General features: G+C 37.0%; 2 protein-coding genes across 2 annotated transcripts in view; both read right to left on the bottom strand.

Annotated features, from left to right (window-relative positions):
* LOC134667338 (lysophospholipid acyltransferase 7-like) overlaps nt 1–12,087 on the bottom strand; it is a 470,374-nt gene that overhangs the window by 152,742 nt on the left and 305,545 nt on the right. The window lies entirely within an intron of this gene.
* The window catches only part of LOC134667341 (voltage-dependent calcium channel gamma-3 subunit), a 65,529-nt gene that overhangs the window by 1,462 nt on the left and 51,980 nt on the right, over nt 1–12,087 (bottom strand). Inside the window, exons 2-5 of the mRNA XM_063524699.1 lie at nt 11,565–11,685; nt 10,175–10,413; nt 8,563–8,655; nt 6,138–6,278 (exon numbers count right to left, since the gene is read on the bottom strand). Coding sequence (XP_063380769.1) covers nt 6,138–6,278; nt 8,563–8,655; nt 10,175–10,413; nt 11,565–11,668 — 577 coding nt within the window. The 5' untranslated portion in view covers nt 11,669–11,685. The remainder of the gene's footprint in view (nt 1–6,137; nt 6,279–8,562; nt 8,656–10,174; nt 10,414–11,564; nt 11,686–12,087) is intronic.

Here is a 12,087-nt window from a genome sequence, read left to right as displayed (position 1 = left end):
TTTTATCTCTATTACAAAGGGCAAAGATACGGAAACTATAATTATTATTGCGTTTGTGCATGACATAATAAATAATACAAAAGGTCAAACACGGCTTTCTCTGAACCAAAGCTTTCCTTAGGCAGAATTATTCTTTGAGTTCTTAAGATGTATTTAAGAAGTAACGCCACCGAGATTTTTGATGCAAATGGGGAGGAGAGTTTTCACCCTCGGTGACGTCGGAGGAACTTTTGGACGCCAATGACTGATATATCCGCACCCCAGGTTCAATGCCAAAGACTGATTAATCGGTCATAGACCACAGAGCATTATAGACTTACGTGCATATGCATAAAGTTCAATTTGAGTTTTGACAGTTTGGTGACGTGGCGTCCGGGTGGCTGCTTTTGTGTTTGACACGGCGTCGAAAAGATTAAATAACTGCTTAAGTTTAGGTACTGTCAGTCATCCGTGTACGACTGAGAAGAACCAAGTTTGGTATCATTTTCAATTAAATGAAAGATATAGGCCATACTAAATTTAATCAATTTAGCGGTTGTTGACTCCTCATACAAACTTCCACACCCCTTTTCATTCCCCTAAGGGGCCTAAGGGAAGGGGTTTCTGGGATAAAAAATATCCTTGATTTAGACCAAGAAAAGTCTGCAGCGTTTTGGATACCATACGCAGTGCAAGTGTCATTTGACGTTTAAAATAACACTTGCACTGCGTGTGCTATCAAAGTCGCTGCTGACTTTTCTTGGTCTAACTCTATGTCCTTTTCCGGGACTCACAACTATCTCTATACTAAATTTCAATTAAGCGTGAAGAAGTAGGTACAGTCAAGGAATTTAAATTCCGACCCATTTCGTACTTTGTCACAGTGACAACCGTATGAGGTCTCTAGCGGCTTTCATATTGATTGTCACTGTGACAAAGTACGAAATGGGTCGGAATTTAAATTCCTTGACTGTACCTAATTTATTTATTTTATATTTTCTATGTTTTTACTTCAGAGCGGTGTCAATAATTATGATACCATAAATGAATTTGGTTTCCCGGATTTATATGAAAACGTTACCAAACTTGGCCTAGTAGTTTAACTGATGTAAATATTAATTAAGTATAAAGTTGAGAGCCCTCCTTTAAAAATGTACATCAAATCTTGGAGGCTGGCTGCACTTCTTATCCATCCTGAGTAAGATGTTCCCTAATATCCTTGGGTCCTAAGAGCCAATCTTAATTTTGAATATTTCCTGCCAAAGAAAATCTTTGGTTCACAAAACGCCGTATTTAATCTGGTACAACGGCCACTACTGTATAATATTTGTCGTCATATTATTACATGTTAGTCACTCATTAATCATAATTGACTTCTTCTTCTTCGTGGTCATGACCTCATGTTTGAGGGATGTGACTCCTTAGTGCCATGCCTTATGGGAAACGGTCGCAGAGATAGTTCAGAGCCGGAAACCGCTACCAACTTTTAGTATATTGTTGGGCATGGCATTGGGTCTCCAAAACTGCCGGGAGACGGCGGCGCCGGCCATCTACTTCAGCGGAATGACGTCATCAAAATGACTCCCGCTTCGTTGCGCATATTGCATACTGCACCCAAATTATGCATAGCACATACACGTGTGGGGTATTAAATGAAAGCCAATTAAATAAAATATATTTTATTCATACAAAGTGTATCAAAATATGCAACAGTTTAAGAAAAATTTACAAAATAATAAAAATTACGTAAAAAAATATTCGATTATTTGGGTTTTACAACCAAACCAAAAGTCGGACGATAAAGCAATGTACTACAACATTAAAGATGACGTCTCAAGCCATATACTGATATCAATAAAATCAAAATTGAACCAAATATGTGGAAATTATTCATCAAAATGTAGATATTTGCCCATACAAATGCATAAAAGTTAAAAAAATCAAAATTGGTCATTTTCAGGATAATCCGCATAAGCTTCTAGTATGTTATTAGCAATATGACCTGGATTCTAAAACTGCCGGGAGACCAGCTCTGTTGTTCCTCAGTTACAAATAATGACGTCATATAAATAATCACTGCCGAATTTCGTAAAATGTAAATTATAGCTATACCACGAGTCTCACATACACGTGAGTTACATGTAATGAAAGGTTATTAAATGTATTATGATTCACTTAAACATTGTTTGTAAAAAAAATGTACGGTTTCAGAGCTAGAAACAACGAAATACCACCTTTTATGGAAAAAGTAGATATGTATCAATTTTATAGCTAAACTAAAACCGTCAAAAAAAATTTGCGTATAATATTTGAAAAACTAGTTATTCAACTATATATCACAATTTAAATTTTACATTTCCGACAAAAACTGTGGTAGGTGTGGAAATAAAACTAAACCGCCCCAACAATTCTACCTTAATGCGCTCATATTATGCAAGGAATAGTTCTATTTATCGAGTATTAAATGAATGAACATTACATAAAATACATGAAAACGACATTTTCGAATGGAACCATAATTAAAAAAATGATAATTTACTTGATAAGTAAGCAATATACTGTTTCTTTAAGTACCTAATCTCCTCCTTTCAAAGTCGGTTAAAATGTAGCTTTTGTGACCTGGGCTACAAAAACAAATAAATTGACACCTCATTTATCAAAATCAGTTCAGTTGTTTCATGTAAAAAATACATAATTACATACGTAGATAGCAGCTCCTGCTGTAGTCGCGGTAAATATTAATATGAAATAGACTCTTATTGTCATGGCCTAACGCTACATTATTAGAGAAATGTAAAGTTACATGTCAGTAAGTAGGTACATGCCTAATACAAAATGCCTTATCGAGGTAAATGCCATATCAGTTCACTTAATGCGATACATAATTATATATTTAAGCCTCGATTAGCCTCTTACATACATACATCACTGGCTCAGTGACCCAAAGCAAAGAGGATCTTGGCCTCTGGCACAAAAGAGCGTCACTCTGCCCTATTCTGGGTAAGTTGGGTATTCGTATAAAAGTGGAATCTTGATTGGTGCAAGGGTTTCAAGGCTAAGCTGAGAAGGCTGGCAGAATTTTCCCTCTGATCCTCCGAAATACAGGTCACCCCTCTGATCATTCGAAGCCTCCATAAGGCATCTTGCTAACTCATCGAGGCGACGCCCGCTAGGCCTGCTAACATCTACGGCCTGAGGGTTTCAACGTTAGATGCCAAGCCACGCCAGGCCATAATAGTAAAGGTCTAATTATTGAATTTTAATTTTTTGTCCGACTACGGCAGAATTTGCTATCTATGCGTGCATGTGTAGGTACTGTTTGCATGAAACTACTGAACTGATTTTGATAAATAAGGTGTCAATTTATTTGTCTTTGTAGCCCAGGTCACAAAAGCTACATTTTAACCGACTTTGAAAGGAGGAGATTAGGTACTTAAAGAAACAGTATATTGCTTACTTATCAAGTAAATTATTATTTTTTTAATTATGGTTCCATTCGAAAATGTCGTTTTCATGTATTTTATGTAATGTTCATTCATTTAATACTCGATAAATAGAACTATTCCTTGCATAATATGAGCGCATTAAGGTAGAATTGTTGGGGCGCTTTAGTTTTTTTTCCATACCTTCCACAGTTTTTGTCGGAAATGTAAAATTTAAATTGTGATATATAGTTGAATAACTAGTTTTTCAAATATTATATGCAAAAGAATTTTGACGGTTTTACTTTAGCTATAAAATTGATACATATCTACTTTATCCATAAAAAGTGGTATTTCGTTGTTTCTAGCTCTGAAACCGTAAATTTTTTTTACAAACAATGTTTAAGTGAATCATAATACATTTAATAACCTTTCACTACATGTAACTCACGTGTATGTGAGACTCGTGGTATAGCTATAATTTACATTTTACGAAATTCGGCAGTGATTATTTATATGACGTCATTATTTGTAACTGAGGAACAACAGAGATGGTCTCCCGGCAGTTTTAGAATCCAGGTCATATTGCTAATAACATACTAGAAGCTTATGCGGATTATCCTGAAAATGACCAATTTTGATTTTTTTAACTTTTATGCATTTGTATGGGCAAATATCTACATTTTGATGCATAATTTCCACATATTTGGTTCAATTTTGATTTTATTGATATCAGTGTATGGCTTGAGACGTCAACTTTAATGTTATAGTACATTGCTTTATCGTCCGACTTTTGGTTTGGTTGCAAAACCCAAATAATCGAATATTTTTTTACGTAATTTTTATTATTTTGTAAATTTTTCTTAAACTGTTGCATATTTTGATACACTTTGTATGAATAAAATATAGTTTATTTAATTGGCTTTCATTTAATACCCCACACGTGTATGTGCTATGCATAATTTGGGTGCAGTATGCAATATTCGCAACGAAGCGGGAGTCATTTTGATGACGTCATTCCGCTGAAGTAGATGGCCGGCGCCGCCGTCTCCCGGCAGTTTTGGAGACCCAATGCTATGCCCAACAACATACTAAAAGTTGGTAGCGGTTTCCGGCTCTGAACTATATTCCCATAAGGCATATGACTATATGGGTTATTCACTGTATACTGGAATCAGTTATGTAACGCTGCCATACATGACCCAAACATTTTTTATTAAGCTATAAGCTTCATCACATCTGATATTTGAGTAATTCTAAGCATTTCTAGCCTGGGGTGGGGGGGAGGGTGGGGTACAAAGACGGCCGCCACCCGTCATCTTTAAAAAAAATCTATTCTGATCCTGGTGGGTACTTGGGCAAGTTTGGTATCATTTTCGTATATACCAAAGACGTAGAATTCATTGCTGATATTTGTTTTTTTCAGTTTCATAGTAATTTTACAAGAAAAACGTAAAAAGGTGAAAAATTTGGTTGGAGATTTTTGCTACGCGGAGCCGAAACTACAAAAGATAGAAAGTTGAAATTTGCACACTAGATTACATTTATAAAGTGTACAAGAGATAAGAAGCGATTTTGGGAAATTCAACCCCTAAGGGGGTTAAAAAGGGGATGAAAGTTTGTATGGGGTTCAAGTTTTATTTTAAGCTAGGAATTTGAAACTTCGTAAAACGATATACTATAAACATACAAGAAAACTAATTTCAGCGTTTTTGAAAATTCATCCCCTAAGGTGGTGAAAAAGGGGTTGAAAGTTTGTATGGATATCAAAAAATTTTTCGAACGCAGGACTTGAATCTTTGTATTTGGGGATATTATTAAAAGACAGGAAAAGTAATTTCAGCGTTTTGTAAAATTCATCCCCTAACAGGGTTAAAAAGAGGTTGAAAGTTTGAATCCATTACAAATCCGAGTAGACACACATTTCTTATTGCCTCCCAGGCTTGAAATGCTTAGAATTACTCAAGGAACATATATGATTAAGCTCATAGCTTAATAAAAAATTTTTGGGTCAACTTTATAACTGCCTCCGCTAGTAGGCACTAATTGAGTAGGTAGTTGGTTTGAGTTACCTGAAACCAGCACCAGGATGGGACAAAAGATTTTACTAGCCAAATTTTACTCATAAGTTTTAGTAACAAAAGTTAATGTTTTAATCGCACTTCTACCACACAATACATAGTAACAAGCATATAAAACCCCAGAAATCAATTTGATCGATGAAGGTAGGTATCTACGAGCAAGCGCAAATTGATTTTCTAATGTCATACGGCTTTTATATCAGGCAGATTTATCTACGTCTAATCCGATACAAAGAGAATTAAATCACTACGATTTAATTGGATAGATCAGGAGCCCGTTTATTAAAAGCTTTCAACTTGTAATACAAGTGGATCTCCCTTTCTAAGAATAGCTGTCAAAAAGGGACAAAAAAAGGCAAGGGGCTTGTATTGCTTTTGATAAACAGGGCACCGATATCATTTTATATTTCAATTTTAATACGATATTCCGCTGTGTAGACAGTGCATTTTTATCGCTTTTACGACAATGACACACAGATTGGGGTGAAACCGCAAGATCGACAAGCTTCGTTTGACAAATGAAACCAAACGAATAAATCTACAAAATAACGAAGCAAATATTTACTTATCCTAGTAGTTTGGCTGATATAAATAAAAAGAAATATTTGGTACACAAAACGCCGTATTTATTCTGCTACAACGGCCAAGTATTTACCAGATATGATAAAGAGAACTCCAGCGATGAAGGTGCATAGCCGCCGACCCTTCACGCAGTGGCCCAGCACGCAACACAGCGCCCCGAACGCCTGTGTCAGAACTGCGAGCAACAACGGGGCGGCCGAGCGCGTCACTACGTCTGGAAATCATAATAAAATAATTAAGTTATTATGTAGTATGTTAGTGTGCGACTTTCAATCCTGAGGTCGCGGGTTCTAACCCCGGCTCGTACCAATGAGTTTTTCGGAACTTATGGACGAAATATCATTTAATATTTACCAGTCGCTTTTCAGTGAAGGAAAACATCGTGAGGAAACCGGACTAATCCCAATAAAGTCTTGTTTACCCTCTGGGTTGGAAGGTCAGGTGGCAGTCGCTTCCGTAAAAACTAGTGACTACGCCAATTAAATAAATAAATAAATATTGGGGACATCTACGATGAAAACTCAATACGGTATAACGTAAAAGCTTAAGACGCTGATAGTTCGAATCCACTCGCAATCCGGGGGGGGGGGGGACTGTTTTACTTTTTTTTTCAAATGCACAGCTTACAGACATGGAAATTGAAGGTTGCAATTATGGTGGGCGCCTTTGCACTGGAAATGGCTATGGTAAGCAGGACATTTTGTAAACTAATAAGTACAAAATAAATGTTGGACATACATACATTTGGTCCTTATATGGTATAATATTTCACGACAAACCAATGCGTAGTAAACGTTTATCTTTCTTAAAAACAATTTAATGGCACTGTACATAGTTACAAGCTGGTAAAGGTACCAAGATATAAACATACTTCAATATAGAATAAAATGAGTATTTGCCCTGAACTACGTACAAATAATATATTTAATTTAACAAATTTAATCAAATTTTCATTTAGTTACGCCTCTTCATAATAACTAAGGCAATTTATATATTTCATTACAACGTTATTAGCTCAATTAGGTACTTAATATAAATAGAATATAACTAAACTAATTAGAACTGCTTTGAAGTCAATAATAAGTGAAATAATCACGTTTATTAAAGTTTTCATTGTTTATTTATACCTACTGTTTGTTTGATTAATAAAATGGACGGAATAACTTTTTCATTTGCCCCTCTGTCTGTTAAGTATGGTGTAATGATTCGGTCGAATTGTGTTTTTTGAAAAACTAATTATAGCCATCAAAAAGGCGTTATGTACTATGTAACAATAAAAACTTGTTTTATTTTTTAATTGGCATTAACTTTGAAATTAGCCGAATTTTAAAAAAGTTTATAGGACATTTTTGTCTCTAAATATCAGGAATACGCTGTTAAAATTATTCGGTTTCCTCATGTTACACCGTGTATAATAAATGAGTTTCGAACCCTAAGTAAAAACTATGTTATTTCGAATTTTAACAAACTCATACATAAATTTGGTGCATCATAGTTATAAAAGAAATGAATATGACCTTTTTTATTAAGAATTTATTAAGGATTATTTCTTTCATTGACACTTTTTTCCTAAAATGTATACTTTCCTCAAAAAATCAGCATAGCACGTGTGAACTTAGCATATCATATAATTTAAAATCTATTTAAAAATTGTAGTAAATGTTCTCAAATATGCCTTTTTTGTGTCAGGAACTCTTTGTTACCATGTGTAGAGGCGAGCATATTTTTTTTATCCCATTTGTAACAAAGTGATATGCTAATGTGTGAACTTAGCATATCATTTTGTGAAATTTCATAATATTGGTTTTCACGGTAAAAATGCCAGAACTATTGCTAAAAAGTATCAGGAACTCTAGAACTACGGTGCATGCTAATAGAACTCCAATAAAAATGTGATCTGCTAGACTTTGATATGCCAACTTCACAGACATTAAAGGGGCCCACTGATTACCAGTTCGCCGGATGATATCATCCTATCAATTAAACCAAAGAGAATTGAATTTAATAGAGAGGTAAAGTCTAAGAAAAAAACGTTCCCCTTAGTTTGACATCCAAAACAGATGGCGCTGTACCGCGCCATATGTTTTGCGGTCACTGTATTGTCAAACGTCAACTTTTGACAATCAGAGTTACCGCAAAATGTATGAATCTGTACAGCGCCATCTCGTTTACCTGTCAAATTTGAAGCACGAGATTGTCTTAGATTTTACGCATCTTACTCTATCAATGTATCTTTGGTTAAACGAAAATTTTGACAGCTCCGAACAACTGACAGGCTGATATCTTCTGGCGAACAGTTAATCAGTGGGCCCCTAAAGGGCGGTATAAAATCTGTCAACGTGATGTTAGAGTCGGATAGAAAAGAGTCGTAGAATGTTTTGCGTCCCTTATATTTCACGACTCTTCTCTTTCCGCACACTCTACTTGACCTTGCCATATATCCTGTCCATAATCATTCGTTTGTGATGTGAAAAATAGACACATTTAAATATACTCACATGGTATAGCATTTGTCGAGTCTATAGGGTCGGGGGCGTGTTGAGACAGGGGGAAATACGGAATGTCGACACATCTGAACACCGTACTCCCGGCTGAAAAAAATAAATAGGCATTTTTACTACTAAATTAATAGGAACATTTAACCGTATAGCCGCGACCGGTCTAGAACGTAAAATGACTAGTGTAATATTTTGCCTGTATCGCTTTTAGACTACATCGTGAACGGTCCAGAACGCAAAATGACCACTTTTTTATACCACACAGGTAGGTTAGGTTCGTTAGTTATCTTGAAATGGCCGAAGGCCAAATCGCACAGAATAGGCACGACATCGCGAACGTAAAGATAAAACGACGTAAAATGATGAAGGCATTTTGCGTTCTGGACCGTTCGCGATGTAGACTAAGAGCGATAGAAGCAAAATGTTACACTAGTCATTTTGCGTTCTAGACCGTCCGCGAATAAGTAACGTAGTTAATAGTAGCAGTAGATCATAGTTTTTTTATGATTGGTACGTCTAACCAAGTATTACGTAACGTGAACATGGTGCGGCTGATTTTTCAGCGCATTTCCGTCATGTCAGTTTCGGTACCGTACAAGTGTGCATACATCTTCTTTGTTGGCAGTATCGTAGTTTCTACGATTGTTCTGTCTAACCAAGTATTGTTACATGAAACGCAACCTGCACAACAGAGCAGCGTTATACCGAGTGGGCAGACGAAACTTCCGCGCGACCGACAATGCGTCGTTTCCGACGACGGAAAGGCATTGTCGGCGGGTACACGGCGCCCCACTTTCTACGCGCGGAATGTGCAATGTGCGAACTGACTGACTGTCCTGCGTTTATGCATTCATTTCCTTTGTGAAATCTTCAATTTTTTCTCATCACATTGTTAGTTTAATAATCATTTTTATATTTTTGTTTGATGTATTTAATTTATAGTTATTCATGTGATCATGTGTTTTTGGGTCAAAGCAATTTTTTTATGTTGGATATTATTTATGCAGGTACTCGTACAGTATGGATTGATAAACTATATCGTCGGCCTAAATCGTATATCTCGTAACTCAATCTGACCATACAAAAGGCACAAAAAACTTCATTACCAAAAATTTTGCATGAAGACTTGCTTGGTTTTTTTTTAAATACCTAATGTTAAGTTAAATTTAGCCATCAGATTTTTAATACCTATTTTTTTAAATTACCTGAACCTGGAAAAATGGAGTTAAGTACGAGTTTTCTTGAAAATTTTAGAAAGCTAACCGGGAGTTAAGAGTTATATATCGGGTTGTAGCGACCTAAATAGCTACAATACAAAGACAGTACCTATGATTTCCGACGGAGCTGTGTCTACCGGTTTCATTTTAAATACGACTGGCTGATGGATAAGTTTTCCCCTGTATGAAATGAAGCCATTATATATCCTACTACTATAGTTGGTCAAACCAATTTGTCAGTGAGTAAGAACCAGGAAAACTAAACTCATCCTTTTCTTTTGTATGCTAGTACTAGTGTAAGACAAAGATAGTATGATTCTTTCTGTCTATGATTGAAATGAGACAGTCCTGACAAACTATACCTATTTACTAATTTCAATGGTCACAAAACTTACGATCAGTATGACATATCCTCCACAACCCCGAGACGGTGTGTTTGGCCACAAGGCTATGCCTCCCGGTGCCGTTGTACGAGGGGTTGAGCATGTTCTCTTCTGTGTGAAGCCAGTTGTTGGTGGACACGGCGACGAGGACGGCCACCACCGCGGTGCCGGCGGAGAGGGGGGTCAGCAGCCACAGGCACGCCACGGACGAGTCGATCTGCGCCACCAGCGTGGGTGAAGGAGGTATTGGTCTGGAAAATTTTGTAACTTCTATCAGTGTCAAGCCTTTTATTGTCCTGTAATGAGGTGACGTTTCCTCATAAGTCAAGTTTGTATTGTACACTGAGAGAAAAGGATAACAAAAACACACTTAGAATTACAAAAATAAACTTAATCCGGGGACAAGGAGAGTCAACTAATAGGAACAAATTGACTTTTGCAATTTCTATTAGTTCTTGCAATTTCTATTTTCTGTTTGTTGAAATTAGATTTGGGATTACTGAGCTGTTTGTAGAAATAAATAAACTTTACAGAAATAGTGAAACGTCTATAATAATTACTAAACTTCATTTTTTCCCCCAGTACAGAACTGTTTTTTAATTCCTGGTTTAGTTTACTAATGATTTTTCTCTCAGTGTGTTTTGTCCTGATTAACGTGGTATATAAGTTTCTGATTCGAGCAGTAATGAAACAAAAAGTATTATTAGATGTGCTACGTAAATGTGAGTAATGTCGTCGGCGATGTAGTAATTTACAAATAAAGGAGTTCAGTTTCAAATTGTGACTGCAGCAGCGTTACTGCTGCAGCGATGTTGGTGCAGCCAGGCGTGGCTCACTCCGCGATTTTGTTGCTTTGCTACAGGTAGCTAAAAGTACATCCATTCCACACCAATTTCGGTGAGTAACCATAGCTGTCGCCACCTAGCGGCCATACCTATCCTGATCGTAACAGACGCGTTTTGTTACAGAGTGAGTCTTCTGTACCTAGTACTATTATTTATTCTGCGGTGCAGCGTTGAAGCAGCGGGAAATTGGCGATATCAGAGTCAATTACTTGATAAATTGTGTCATTTTCGTAACCACATTTGTCATGTTTATAGTGTTCATCATCATATTAACAAGGAGATTCATAGTGCTTTGCCTAGTTCCCGCTAGTGATCCTTGACGCCTAAAAGGCTAAAAGCCTTTTTTTTAATTAGTAAAATAGGCTTTTAACCTTTTAGGCGTCAAGAGATGAGGCGAGCCCTAAAAAAGAGCTAACAGGGCTAATCACTAGTTCCCGCCGAAACAACTCTGCAGCTTCAAACTGCTGGATATTAGAGAGGATGAGGTAGGTACTTATGTTAAAAGTAGGTTCCGAATGGGTACTCTCGTTCCATTTTGACCACTATAGTTGGGTTACCTGGGCGGGCGGCGGCTGGCGATGGCGCCGCTGAGCGTGGGCGCGGGCTGGCGCGCGGCACGCGGCAGCGTAGCGTGCACGCACTGCGCACCGCCGCCCCACATAACTTTCCTGCCTCTCACTGAAACAAAACAAAAATCCCACTTTAAGCCACCCGACCAAAAGCTTTACACAAAGATTAAGTAGGTAAAGTCAGACAGAGAAATGTCTGTAGCGATTTTGATAGCCCACGCAGTGCAAGTGTCATTTTAAACGTCAATTTTCTATGAAATGATGACGTATTAATAACGCTTGCACTGCGTGGGCTATCAAAATCGCTGCAAACATTTCTTGGTCTAACTCTACCTACTTCATTAGATGTCATCATCATTTTAGCCTTCAGTCGCCTACAGCTGAGCATGGGCCTCTCTTCGTGTACACATTTATCAGCATTAGGTATTTTAGATGGCATGTTTAGATTCTTTATATTATCTTGCTTCCGAATGCGAAACACTGCTATGACTCAAGGCTATTTATAGTTCTA

This window comes from Cydia fagiglandana, chromosome 9 (genome assembly GCF_963556715.1).
Source record: "Cydia fagiglandana chromosome 9, ilCydFagi1.1, whole genome shotgun sequence".
NCBI classification, from domain to species: Eukaryota; Metazoa; Arthropoda; class Insecta; order Lepidoptera; family Tortricidae; genus Cydia; species Cydia fagiglandana.
This window is presented reverse-complemented; position numbering and strand designations above follow the sequence as displayed.